Consider the following 14,997-nt stretch of genomic DNA (forward strand, 5'->3'; position numbering starts at 1 on the left):
TTTAAGACAAACCAGACATTTATTTAATCAAAATAATTTGGAGAAGTTAAAACACAGAAGCTACACAAATGGCTGTAACAATGGGACACGTTCTCTCCCTTCCAAATAAAACCATAATTCACACCATACAAGGCGGGGGGGAGGGGGAGGAAGTGTTTTAGGACTTCCACAGGAAGATTTTTTTGTACACGAATTTGCCAGTATTCACCACTGATCACAGAAGCTAGCTGTAAAGGTGAAACATGTCCATTTTCTTAATCCTTTGAGAGCCTACCAAAGCTATAACATGAAACTATCACCTGCATTATAATGTAGAACATGTTATATTTCACTGAAAGAACACAAGGGATTTGAAAAATGCCTTAAAGAAAGTCAGCATAAAGGAACTGTATGCATAAGTAACATCTCTGGAAGATCTGATGTCAGTCATACGTTTGTGCTGTAAGGCTACCAGCCACATTTGCACATTAAAACACACATTCTGCACTGGAACCTGATGATTCTTCTAGGACCTTGAAGACACCCATTTTTTCCTTTTTCATCTTTTCAGAGGTCTTCATTTGATCTAGGATTAAAACACAACAAAGATCACCAATGACAGATGGAGTGTATGCAACCTAACTACTGCAATGTAAGAGTTGCATGTATTTTTGTTTGGATCTGGAAAGCAAGCTGATAAAATCATTTTGCTCCTTCATCAACAGTTGGCCACTAGAAGTTTGCAAGAACTAGTCTCATTTTCCTGAGAATAAAACAGAATGCAGTAAACCTATTTAGTGAAGTTACCAGGAAGACAAAATTATGGCCATGCTAAGCAATATTATTTTCTAAAGTTCAAAGACCTACCTCGTTTTCCTAGCACTTGCAATCACTATAAATATATAGCAATATATAGCGCTATAAATATATAGCATATGATCACTGCAAATATAAAGACAGTATTTCATTAGCTTTATATAAAATTTAATAATTATGGCATATGGGGTGGCATTTCAGTTCCTAAAGCATTAACTATAGTTAGCTGTAGTAAATATTCAGTACATAATGACAGATCAGTGTCTTTGTATAAACTATTTTTTTTTAATTAATATACTAAATTTGTAGTAACACCATGGATTAATTTTCTCTATTAAGCAGTCAGTTAACTGAAATAAGCAATTTTATAGAACAACTTCTTTACGCAATGTATGAAGAAAAAACTATAGGAATAGTTCTCCTAAGGCAAAGTTATTTTACTCAGAATATATGTACCACACTTACGTAAGACTAGCTACCGTTCTTTCCTTCTAAATCCAGTAATTACTGATATTTTTCATGTATATATGCTTTGAGGCTTACCTCTGATGAAGATGCTGAAGGGAGCAAAGCATTCATTCTAAATCTACTTTAGATGAACTGGACAAGATTTTTTTCCTTTATCAAAAGAGTTAAGGATTGGGGTTTGTTGGTTGTGGGTTTTTTTTTTTTTTTTTAATAGCAGCTTGGCCTAATCAGGCACTAGAATGTGCAGACTTTTTTTTCTTTTTTTAATATTTGATCCACTGACAAGCCACAGTAACTCTGAAAAGCCCAACTTCCCCCAATGTTATATTTTGAATTATGATAGTATCAACATAGGTTTTTATACAAGTTTGTTGAAATAAATCTTTTCTGACAGTAATTTTTATTTTGATCCAATTACAGCAACTTATAGCGAAAGCTGCTTTGCAGAACACTTCCCAGTCTGTACTCTTTATTCACAGTATGCTCAAGGCAGACAGGAATATAATCTGGAATACTTTTGTCTAAGTGAGTTGCTTCTTTTTCAGCAGATCCTGTTGGAAATGTCAGCAAAGGGACCAAAGGGTCCTTCTTAAGATGTACAACACAGCTGAAGGGAAGTGAAGCTATGGCAGGTTTATATATATATACAGACTTTTATAAAATACAAATTTACTGTTGAACAGAGGGAAACAAAAACAAACCACCAGATGAAAACTGACTTACCAATAAGATCACTTCTATCCAAGAGTAACTCCAGATCTTTATCACTGATTACTTTTTCCTTAGATCCTTTAACCTCCCTGTAGAGGAAGAAATAATCTCTCTTAATAAGATAAAAGCATTTTACAGTTAGTATTGAAGTCAGTTTCCCCACACAGCAGAATTCCTAGGACATTCTTTCTACTATGAAGATCCACATATCACTTCAGAAGAGAAGAGAACTTCTAACAGCTGGTGGCAAGCTGCAAGTTACAAACTCATGATCCAATAAAAATATGAAATCTGCATACCTCTCATAGTCTCTGGATTTCAGTAATTCTAATAATTCCTGAGGGTCCAGGCAGCTCTTTGACTGTGCTAAACCAGATTTGCCACCTTTAAACTGATCTGTAGAAAGAAGAAATTTTAAGGTCAGTACACAGAGACAGGAACAAATTCTGTAAAATGTTACATCAATGCTGGATACACATATCGAACAAATTACTCTTGCACATAAAAACTAATGCTAAGTTTCACTGTTTTAGCCCTCAGGTAAACACACCATATGTTAATAACCTAACTGGTGAGAAAAAGGCAGAGAGGTACATGAAGAGTTTTTACATGCAGGCCTTTCACCTTCTAGCTGCAGTATGCAGAAAAACTGATTGAAACACCATTTGACATGCACACAGGCACACACAGAGCAGAAGAGCTATTAGTTTTACTTACAGTAAAAAATATTGTAAATAAAGTTAGACGGTGGATACTGAAGTTTGTTCCCTTTGTATTGTAAGCTGCTTGAAACAAAGTAAGGCTATTAACCACAAGATAGGAAATACGTGAAAAATACATGGTTTGCAGACAGAACATCCCTGTTTGATGGACCAGATAGACATGACAAAGTAATATATCTGAGAGGTTGATTCCTTGAAGAGACTATGCTAACTCCTACACACAAATCTGGATGTCTGCTCAAATATATTAAAAAATTATACACAATTATTACTTAAACAAAGCTGAGCATTAAGTCAAGCTCAGCCTCGCATATTTTGAGGAGACAGGCAAGGCTTACTGTTCTGTGCCAAGTTTCCTCAGTTTTTATCAACACATTTACTCATTTTATTATTGAGGCTTTATTGACCCCTTTCACTATACTCCCTGTTCTTTCTTATATCTTGGTTTCAGAAGTCCTTCTCACACCTTTTCCCATCTCCCTCCAAGGACTGGCTGTTTCTCTGTCAAGTGCAAGTCAGATGCAAGTTCTAGAGGATTTTGAGCTATGGGGTTCTCCCTATAACCCCTTAATGTCTCCTGCTGAGACACAGGATCAGCCCTGTCATGCATTATTAGTGATGTAGTCTCTCCCTTTTAGTTTTCAGAGTTTCACAAACTACATGGTACTGAATTAGTGCTGTACAGATTTTGGGTTGCCATAATAGCAACATACAGAAAAATACAGAACCCTATCAAGTGCTTGACACTTTAAATAGAAGATTATCATTACTTCCTCTTAGTTTGAATTTTACTAATTTAACTAAAAGCATGCTGGTTCTCATACAGTTTGCTAGGCAACTTTTGCCAATAAAACAGAAGCACAAGACAGAAAGAGTAACCTGGTACCAAGGACAAAAAAGCATTCTGTTTTGCAATAAATTCCAGTTCTTAAGCTCTAGTACTAGTACTGTACACACTCTTCTTGGTTAGACATCATGGAAAGGCCTGAGTTAAGTAAGCTTTGTCATATTCCTTCCTCATTCATTCCTCCAAAATTCCAACACTTTCTAGATATTCAAAATAACAGGATCCATTACAGCACCTTTATGTTTACACAGTGGATCCAAAGGTTCCTGGAGGGGACACCACTAACTAAGTTGCAAGATCCACTAACAGTTACCAACATTAATATTTAACTTACTGCAAAACTGAAAGCATGACCCAACTTGGTGCTTAGCTTACACCCAGTTCCCATTGCTCCTTTAAGAATATGTCAGTCATCTACTATTAGAGTCCATTCTGTTTCGTGCGCTCATCTTGCCACTTTTAACTTCAGATTGGACCATAATCATATCATTAAAAAGCCAATTTTTTCTTACTTAAAATGGTCATTAACATGCCTACAGACAAGTCAGATGGCAGTCCTGGCTGTCACATGAAGAGACCAGTGGCAAACATAATACAAAGGTTAGGATAAAGGAAGCATCTAACAAAGACTGGCTAACACCATCCAAAACCAGAGGCAAACTACAGCTTCAGCTTGACATGCAGTGCACCGTGCAGCAGTTAATTACAGGTGTGGCCTTCTGCCCCTTTATACCCACACAGAAATGTGCTTCCTGCCTCCCCCAATATACTACAGGAAGTTCTTTACCTACTTTTCAAGTTTAATATAAGGCTAATTATTGCCCATACCAAGTTACAAGAACTGTGTTTTTCAAGTAAGCTTAGTGTTTGAAAAAATGCTATATGGAGCTACTGTCCAAATATCACAAACAGAATAAGCTATGGAATCAAAGCACGACTCCTCTGGGACCCAAATAAGAAAAATTTACCCCCAAAACAGCCACTTTAACGCAATTGCTTCTAAAGACTTTTGAGTATGACCAGCTATGTAATCAAGAACTACAACAAGAAGCACCATTGTTCTATACCTAAAATCAAGTACTATTGTTCTATTCAGCACTGTTAATTGTTCAAACAGACCGTTCTACAGGGATTATAACAAACTGTTCTTAAAATTCAGAAGGACAGATGCAAACAGGATGTTGAATTTTTTTTCCTACAGCTCTAGGATTTGCAGTCTCAACCAAGTTTAGTAGGTACCCCTGGGTAACCAACTTTCTATTCTATATTCTTTATTAATTTTACCAATTTTAATAGGAATACTCCCTACTCAAGCAAGTTTGCCAGTGCAACTGGAAAAATCTATTGCTAAACTTCACATCATGAAACACTGCTCTAGATGTCACTAGGAGGGCATATTGCTCCTCCTAATGAAGAACTGTTACAAATAAAACTGCAAGCACAAAGAATTTTTTAATTTGCTTTTCGATTTATATTCTGGTTCATTTAAGTTAGAATTTTTTAAATATTATCAACTCAAGACTTATCATCTACCACCAGCATTTTCAATGTTAAAAGTCCAAAAGTGTTTCAGTCAAACTACCTGACAAGCTGCCACAAAAGCCCAGACCTCTACTCATTTGTTGCCTGGTTTTACCTATGTTTCTTCCAAGTAGGCTCAGTGTCCCACCACCCCTCTTTTCTGTATGTACTAGTAAAGAAGTAGTCATGACATGGTATTCCAGAGATAACAGAAGTGCTTTCCTTTAATTTGCTGCAGAAGTTATTTACAATGTGTCTTAAGACTGCATTTTGAAAAGTAATACTATCTAGCCATTTGCTGGGAGAATGAAGCTTTTTGTATTTAAGAAAAAATACTAAGCAATGACAAAACAGAGCAGCAGGAGTTCTCTCAAGATTCAAAGAAGCAACACATCCTTACTGTAAGTCATAAGAGAAAGATACTAACTTTTGTGGATAATCAGCTTTTCTAGCTTCCTTTTGGCAGCAGCTCTCTCCACAATCTTCTGGTCAATAGTATTTGCTGTCACAAGACGATAAACAACCACTGGCTTTGTCTGGCCAATTCTGTGACACCTGTCTTGGGCCTGCAGGTCTGACTGGGGGTTCTGAGAAGATGAAGAAACAAGCTAGTTATACCATTAACCTTTTCTTAAGAGACATACCACAGGCAGCACTTTCAGTAGTGAGCTCTAAGAGTCAGAGTAGAAGCAGTAAGCAGGGCATCCATGGCATAATAGAATCTTGTATCTTACACTTGTCCTTCACAAGCTCTGCTGCTGTAGCTACGCAGCCAGAGTAACCCAACTAGTTGGGTAGCTTCTGCATTATATGCTGCAGTTTTCAACAAATGGGCGTGTTTTGTATCACAAATTTAGCCAAGGGTGTCACAGTTTCAGGTTTGTGAGTTTTTTTGATGGAGGATTAAAAAAAAAAAAAAAATAAAAAAATTCAGCCGTTTGTGAGGCCGCTTTAACTCTCCTGAAGCTGAATAGTCATGCAAACAGCAGTGTTAAACAGTCTTAAAGTAAGTGAAGACAGAGAGGTCCTCAGTCATATGCTTCCATACCTCTCTTCTACCCTGCCTCCAGACTCACAGGAGCAGTATAATCCTAGCTAGCTAAAATACATGTGTCAAGTCACAGAAGGAAATTCAAGGGGCTGATATTAACGTGGCAGCTGTTAGAAATGGAACCTGTAGAAGGCCCAGCTACATTCACACTTTAGTAAATCTAAAGAATTGGAGAGACATAAATTTGATGGATGGACCACTCGGTGGATAAAGAACTGGCTGGATGGCCACGTATAAGGAGTTGTGGTCAATGGCTCAATGTCTGGCTGGAGACCAGTAATGAGTGGTGTCCCTCAGGGATCGGTGTTTGGACCAATCTTGTTTAACATCTTCGCCGGTGACATGGACAGTAGGATTGAGTGCGCCCTCAGCAAGTCTGCCGATGACACCAAGCTGTGTAGTTCGGTTGATATGCTGGAGGGAAGGGATGCCATCCAGAGTGATCTCGACACACTTGTGAGGTGGGCTGATGCCAACCTTATGAAGTTTAACCATGACAAGTGCAAGGTCCTACACCTGGGTTGGAGCAATCCCAGGCACAGCTGCAGGTTGGACAGAGAAGAGATTCAGAGCAGCCCTGCAGAGAAGGACTTGGGGGTGCTGGTCAATGAGAAAATGAACATGAGCCGGCTTCAGTGTGCGCTCGCAGCCCAGAAAGCCAACCGTATCCTGGGCTGCATCAAAAGGAGCGTGACCAGCAGGTCGAAGGAAGTGATCCTGCCCCTCTACTCTGCTCTTGTGAGACCTCACCTGGAGCATTGTGTGCAGTTCTGGTGTCCTCAACATAAAAAGGACATGGAACTGTTGGAACAAGTGCAGAGGAGGGCCACGAGGATGATCAAGGGACTGGAGCACCTCCCATATGAAGACAGGCTGAGAAAGTTGGGTCTGTTCAGCCTGGAGAAGAGAAGGCTGCGTGGGGACCTCATAGCAGCCTTCCAGTATCTGAAGGGGGCCTATAGGGATGCTGAGGAGGGACTCTTTGTCAGGGACTGTAGTGACAGGACAAGGGGTAACGGCTTAAAACTTTACACAGGGGAAGTTTAGATTAGATATAAGGAGGAAGTTCTTTCCTGTGAGGGTGGTGAGGCACTGGAATGGGTTGCCCAGGGACACTGTGAATGCTCTGTCCCTGGCAGCGTTCAAGGCCAGGCTGGACAAAGCCTTGGGTGAGATGATTTAGTGTGAGGTGTCCCTGCCCATGGCAGGGGGGTTGGAACTAGATGATCTTAAGGTCCTTTCCAACCCTAACTATTCTATGATTCTAAAGAAGGAAACATCTTCAACAGTAGTAAGAAAACCCTTCCTGCTTTTTGTATAACTCAGGGGCAAACAGGTTAGTTGTGGAAACCAGCTCTAACATTTTATTTCATAAACTAGAACTTTTCAAACAAGGCTGCATTTTACATACATAACATGTCTGCATACACTACTTTGTAACATCTCATTAAACTTACAGAAATTGTCTATAGCATAATGGGTTAGTAAATAATTACCAAAAGCAGAAACAGAAAGCATTTTATGACAGTTCTCACTAAGTTAACAGTCTGTCAACATACCCAGTCACTATCATATATGATCACAGTGTCTGCCGCAGTTAAATTAATGCCCAAGCCTCCAGCTCTTGTACTGACTAAGAACAGGAAGACTTCAGGATCAGTATTAAATTGATGCATCTGGAAGAGAATTCATTAAAAAAACAGCAGATAAATCAAACACAACATAGCTAATGCTCTATTTTGAGATATCTGTGTTTAAAAATATTAACACAGATAAAATACAGCACACGCTGCCAAGAGGCCAAAGCAACGCTTTAAGAAACAATGCATGCATTTGGGACAGGACAACACCAAGAAGTGAAGCAATTGTATTTTCTTGTCTGATGAGCACAGTCCAAGTTGCCAGAGCCTAAAGACATATCCACTTATTGACACAAGCAACAATCTAAAATACTGATGCCAACTTGACTATAGCTTCCAGCCACCCTGTATACCCCCTCCTCTTACTTCAAAGCTAAGAGTAACTTTCTGGCCTCCAACTCAACATTATGCCTACTTTCACTGCAAGATGTTTCCAAGTGTCAGCACAGCTCCTGCCAGGTTTGCAATACCTGTCAAAACCTAGTCTATTTAACTGTGACCAGTCACATACTGGTAGAAAACTGCAAGTGTACAGTAATTTTCACGATCTTGATCGCAGCAAGGAAAAAGAAACTATCACCCCACTGCCAGGTGGAAGCAGCTACCCAAGCTCTCTAAAAGAAAGGGTGTTCCAGGAGAGTCCATATTCTCTGTACTCTCCTGGACATCAGCATCTGTAGCACCAGCAGCAAATCATAGAGCCTTGCTGAACTTCAGACAGGTGACCTGAAGATTTCTCTCATCCTGCGCCCACACCACACTGTGGTTTGCACACAACTGACTAATACCCCCCACTGCCACAAGCCAGTTCAGAATTTTACCAGCTTAATAAAAGTCACTATAGCTCACTAATATATTGCTAATTAGCCTTTCCTCATTAAGAATCAACTCTAACAGTAGTAACTTAAGTGTTGCAGGGTTTGGTTTTCCTCAGCACAGAAAAAAAATTGCACAAAATGAAGCACAGTTTGAGCTAGATATCTGTCATGTGCCACTGTTCTTCTGTATCTTCAAAAGCACTAGTGCATACTTTGCAGACCAGATGGCAATTGTAGCACACCCCCATGATATATCCTACCTACTTCCTCCATATTCCTCTTTTACATCCCTGCAAACCCTCAGAGAGGTGGTTTTCCAGAACAACCCTGCATGGCTGCTCTTCATGATAAATATATGCATTAGTAGTAAGGTATTCTGTAGTTATTTGAAAGCATTACAAGCAACCAAGTACAAAGGATTGTGCTGGAACTAATACACGTGCAATTTCAGGCTGAAGTTACTGGTTTCCTACTAAGTACAAAAAAATTGATGTTCTGGAAATCTACTTTATATGGCACTAGACTTGCAGTACGCTCCCCCATAGATGTTGGCATCACATCCTGCATGCTAGCAAATGATACGTGAAGGGGTAAAATTAGGATTAGCATCTTCCACAATCTAGATATATTACATACACACCTCATACACACAATACATATCATATTTGTACAACAGAGTAAGTGAGCACTCCTCATTCTAGGCATACCCCAAGATATTTGTAGTAACACATTTCATTGCTTCAGTATTTAGGAGCTACAGATATTAAAGCAGCAGCAACGACGTCAGTTTTCAACACAGGTATTTTGCCTATTTAAGGATAAATGCTGCGTGAAATAATATTCCAGTGTCACAGGATCAAGCTATCTGCAATCTACTAACAGGCTCAAAGGGTATAGACATCTACTTACATTTTCTTCTCTCTCCGAGTAGGACATAGAGCCATCCAATCGACTAAACTTGAAGTCTCTTAAATAGCAATAATCCATCAAGATGTCAAGCATCTGAGTCATTTGTGAGAACATTAAGACCTACAAAAGCAAGAAGATTCCTTAATACCATTTTTTTGGTCACAAGAGGACAGCTATGCCCCCCTGTCAAATCATAAGCTTTACCTTATGTCCTCTTTTTTTCAGTTCTGGAAGCATTCGGTCCAAGAGTAGAAATTTGCCTGAATTCTTTACTAGATTTTCATCAACCTTGGAAAAGGGAAGAGAGGATCATGTATTGGGAGGGAATGATATCACAGGTTTCACCAACTCAGAAGCACTAACAAAAGCTGTCTGAAAGCTTCTCACAGAAATAAGCCTGTACCATCTTTTTAACTAAAAGCAACACTAACTTTAGCAAACTACACTGAATCAATTAAATCATGCCAAAACTAAAACCAACCCCAACATTTCATACACCCAAATAATTATAAAAAAAAAAAAAAAAATTAGTTTTTATCCCAATTCTGGAAGGCAAAACCCTGATGACACTAATTTTTTCCACAAGAAAAGTGCAGCTGTTTCTTTCACAGCTTGTAATTAATGCACAGGACTTCCACCTACTGGCTGTAAGGAAGCACTGCTGAAGAAGTTACTGCACACATATCATCCAAGCGACTAAGTCCACAGAACAAGCTTCCACACTGCTACCTTAGACTCCTTTTTCTAATTCTTGGTATGGTCTAAGAGCAAGGATGTAGAAAACTTCTCAGGCCTGAGCCATGTAACAATAACCTCAATAATTCCCAATCTATTTTCCTGAGCAGGTACTAGCTCCTGCAAGTGGTGTCAACTGTCAGACAGTCTGCAATTTCTACAATAATTTCCTCTCATCACCCAGACTGGGTAGTCTCCTTTTTATGCACTGACTCCACATTGATAAGCTTCAACAACTTGCTCCTGAGCACAGCTGAATCTATCACCACTCATTGAGAAGGAAACACCATTACACATGCCCACATACACTTAGAATATGCAAGCAACTTACAGTTGCTCAAGATGCTTTCAATTCAAATTACTTCATAGTTTCCTATATTACCAACTGCTTTGTGTAGATTAAGCTACCAGCTGGCCCTCAAGATATAATTTGGATTTTTTTTCCCCTTTTGAGGAGAAGGAATGCTGTATTCTCTGAGTAGACAACTCTGTTGTACTTCGTTCGGCCCTTCAACACCTCACACTTTAAAGTTACCGCTGCACCTCCCGCAGTGTGTACATTATGAACAGTCCACCAAGGTCAGCATTTTTGTTTTCAAAAGAAACTTTTGTGAGCAGAGCTTGAGGCAGATCCTAAAACACCTCAGGTCAATGGAAACCCAGCTACTGTCTGAATTCAGCAACTCTCCTCCCAGCAGATGAGTGCTGCCATAATGTAGAACATTAAGCATCACTATGTGAAGGCTGAACACGCACAGAGACTGAACTGGTCTCTGCAACTGCTACTGCAGGAAATTTCAAATAATGGATTCAGGACACTGCTGGAATTCAATGGGGAGGCATTTGCCAAATACACTGAAAAGGTCATTCTTTACTGCTGTCACCTCATAGTCTCTTCCTTTCTAATGCCTGGAATAATTTTTCTTGTAATCCTTTTAAAGTATGTACCTTGAATTGTTGTGTAGCAGGGTCCAAAGGATATTCAATAAGGTAGGGGTGATTACAACATTTCCTCAGTAACATCATAATATTCTGCAGTTTCAGGTTCACCTCAGAATCCATGGGAGCACTCACTGCTACCACTGGCCTTGAAAAGATACGTCACCTTATTAGTATGGAAACTGTCACTTTATTATGCTACAGATACTGAAGAGCAGAAAACAGTAAAACCAAAAGCAAGTAATGGATTCACATGCTGGTCAAATGTCCTCAAAATTCCTCATATTTAGTATAGCTATTATCAGATAAAACTTCTAGTGTCACACTTGGGATGGGTTTGCCATTATTGGTTTAAAATACAAAAGGGCAATCAGTAATAATCAGAAGCAAAAAAACCCCAACTTGTGCAAGTCACCCAGCAGAAAAGGGAACAGAAGCAAGCCCTCTGTAAAACAAATGGTGACATCTCCTGCGGAACAATACATAAGCTATTCCAAAATCAGCTCTCTGCCTGTTTTGGCCACACGTACAAAGTGCAGGATTTGCAACAAATACAGCTATTTAGCTCTTCCACATCTAAGTTCTGTTTCCAACATAAGGGATCCATGAGTACCATAAAACTAATATAAACATGTATTTAAGTGCCTGTTCTTGTAAAGAACAGGATTACAATAAAAATCTAGCAAAATAAATATATTTCAACCCTGAAGATTAACCTGCTTTTCCTTACATCCAAGGGACTTCCAGCCAATTCAGAGCCACCAACAGACCTTATCAAACTCAGGAATGAACATGATTCTTCAGCTTCCTCAGTCCTGAACCTCAACTCTAATCTTAAGCACCAGAAAGTCACCAATGCTTGTCACGAAAACAGCAATAACTGTAATGACCATCTGGGTTCTAGGCCTGTTTAAACCTACATATTTTAGAAAATTTAACAAGGAAATAAGACTCCTCTCTTCTCCAGTCTTGAGTCCAAACTTTGCTTCAAGTATTCCTGAGTAATTCTGCAAAAAAACTAGGAGTTAACTGTAGTTAGCACACAAGCATTATCCCTTGTCCTGTCTCGGAGCCAGTGAAAGATATACTTGTGAATGTAGTTGGACATCAGAGACAAAAGGTTTATCAGAAACTCTGCAAAACATAGCAACAAATCAAGCTCTTCAGCTCTTAGTCCTCATTGCCAGGCATAGCCAAGACCTAAGCTATTACAATGAAATTTCAACTACCAAATAACAAAGATGAAACAGTTCTTTCCTGGCTGGCACCCAACACTACCTTAGACCTTGAGGCTTTGGTGAAAACACAGTTCTTCATTATTAAAATGTTTTAACAGCCCCAAAAAATTACATTCACACTAGGACATTTTAGTTCTTTATGGCTATCAACAGCACTATTGTCACAGGGCCTGCAAAAGACTGACTAATGAAAATGGGGACTCCAGAAGCAAATTTATTGCTAGACTCTGCAAAGGCCACAGGTCTAGCAGTAAATGTCTTATTCAACAGTAACTCTAATGAGTGATGTTACAAGTTAATCATTGCTACCATGGCCCAGCAAATATTAGCTAAAAGCAAAGAAATAAATCATAAAGCTACAAAGATAGTGACTGACAAAATTCTATTCTTCTTGATCAATTTAATAAGCAAAGCTCAGAAAACAAACTAAGAGTGAGATATGCAGTATAATGATAAAAAAAGAATCTTTTAGAGTAGGCACCTCTCTTTTTCTACTTCCTCTTGCATTTTGCTGATCCATTTTTCCAAGTTATCAGATGAACCATTATGCTCTTCACAGTAATCAACCACTTTTCGACTACGGCGTTTTGGTCGGCCTGTAGGACTCAACTCAATTACTTCTTCCTGTAGGAAATCATAACGTTGACATCAACAGACAGCTTCAGATTCAAAGGCCTATGTTGACCCAATAATTCTCAATACCGAAAAGAGGTCTCACTGATATGCAGCATCATGCAATACCTACTTAGACTCAGCAGCTGTAAGCTTCGCCACAGAGAAAATGCAATCCGAATTTTAAAGGTCTATAATTGTAGATTTTGAAAGATTCTGCTTTATTTTTAAAAGCTGCATTAGTAGCTTACTGATTTTACAGCAGAAATTGTCAACTCTATTAAACCTGTTTTCTTTACCCCCCAGCTACAAGTAATCAAGAACACATTTACGCTTATATTGTGTTAGTTCTGTGCACACTGAGGTCAGTCACAGTAAATACCATTGAAATAGATAACAAACAGATCAGATTACGTATTTAAGCAGAAAGTCAGTTTGATTACAGTGGTAATGAAGCAACACTAATGTGATTTTGCCTACAAACCATTAATAGCAAACACATTTCTAATAATTAGTAGATACCTCATTATTTCCAAATAGCTTCCTAATAGTGCGATTTACAATGGCAGTATAGAAAGTTTCTTGCTTCTTTGACAGTGGTGCATATACCACAACTTCTCGTTTAGGAGGAACTTCAAGAGCAACATCAGTTTTCAGTCTTCTCAGCAAAAAAGGTGTCAAAATCTGAAACATTGAGCAGATGACTTAATATTATTTAAAGCTCTCAACATTGTTAGTTTAAAACAAAACAACACACAAACAGGCCTACTGATATAATGCTGTTTTAACAATTTAAAACAAGGGACTTAATTTGCAGAGTTCGTATTTCATTTCTTAATACGGATACCTTCTCCAAAACTTTTATGGGCATGTCAGTAATACATGCATTCAAACACCAAATCCATTGACATTTTTAAAATTCTGAAGTGTTTCACAGGGGTGCAGCAGTAACTATATTACAGACTTTTCAATAATTTTCATTAACTGAAAGTAATTTTATTATTATGAACAGCTTATTTCACTTGTTCTATTTCTTAAATCAAGTTACTCCAGGAAAGTCCCAAACCTTTAACTAAGTAATTCATTGTAAATGACAATTTTAGCTGGAAAATACAATTTCTAACTTGCCATCAGCTTGTGATGGAAAAATTACAGTTATATAAGCATTTGAGTTTAAGGTTTTGAAGACAGGCACATTATACAACTGGTTTGTCAAAAGGTATTCTGTTCAACACCTAAAAGTCACATAAATTCCTTCAAAGTTACCTTTCAACAAAAACAATACACCAATTAGATCTTCTGGCAAACAGAAGCAAGCAACCACAATTAAGTCTGACTAAACTCGACTCAGTTGCAAGAATAAAACTGAGTCATTGTCAAAGAGGTATATTGTTGCTTTCAGCATTTATGTGCTGTAATGACTGAAGGAAAAACCCACAAGTCAAAGGAAGTCCAGAAATGTCACAATAAAAGCCTCAGGCCTATAATTGAGCTACACAAACAAGATTTTGACACTTCACAATAATGGTCACTGTTAGAAATAAACCATAAAAAACCAACACAAAGAGTAAGTGAAAACCTGATGCAGCATATGCAAGATGTTTTGCTCCCTTTCTTTAGCAACAATATCTTCAGCAGTTTCTGTAATGCTGGTAATATCAAACCAGGATTCAAAGCTATAAAAACAAAGAAAGAGAAAAATAGCTTACTTCACATCTATTATTCTTCATTATTTAAGTAATCTATTCTTGCCTTACCCTGTGATTTAAGAACAAAGCACTAACATCCATCATGAATAAAGAGTGAACAGGAAGCATTTCTGAAATATACCTGCCAATTCAGATGCTTGAAATTTTAAATGATTGGACAAAATACTTTTATTGCTTGGAATATTCACTACAATTTATTCAATCTAGTCTATATCTTTGTCCAAAATTAGTCTAAAGACTGTTTTGGCAACATTCTTTCACCTGACCCCATACTGCTTCAGA

General features: G+C 38.3%; 1 protein-coding gene across 1 annotated transcript in view; it reads right to left on the reverse strand.

Moving 5' to 3' along the window:
• The window catches only part of HELLS (helicase, lymphoid specific), a 27,503-nt gene continuing 12,506 nt past the window's right edge, over positions 1-14,997 (reverse strand). The window contains exons 12-22 of the mRNA XM_065671752.1: positions 14,586-14,682; positions 13,529-13,690; positions 12,876-13,018; positions 11,166-11,304; positions 9,687-9,770; positions 9,483-9,602; positions 7,675-7,791; positions 5,492-5,651; positions 2,274-2,370; positions 1,987-2,063; positions 1-565 (exon numbers count right to left, since the gene is read on the reverse strand). Of these exons, the coding sequence (XP_065527824.1) occupies positions 468-565; positions 1,987-2,063; positions 2,274-2,370; positions 5,492-5,651; positions 7,675-7,791; positions 9,483-9,602; positions 9,687-9,770; positions 11,166-11,304; positions 12,876-13,018; positions 13,529-13,690; positions 14,586-14,682 (1,294 nt within the window). The 3' untranslated portion in view covers positions 1-467. The remainder of the gene's footprint in view (positions 566-1,986; positions 2,064-2,273; positions 2,371-5,491; positions 5,652-7,674; positions 7,792-9,482; positions 9,603-9,686; positions 9,771-11,165; positions 11,305-12,875; positions 13,019-13,528; positions 13,691-14,585; positions 14,683-14,997) is intronic.

The sequence above is a fragment of the Lathamus discolor genome, chromosome 3, assembly GCF_037157495.1.
Source record: "Lathamus discolor isolate bLatDis1 chromosome 3, bLatDis1.hap1, whole genome shotgun sequence".
Lineage (NCBI taxonomy): Eukaryota > Metazoa > Chordata > Aves > Psittaciformes > Psittacidae > Lathamus > Lathamus discolor.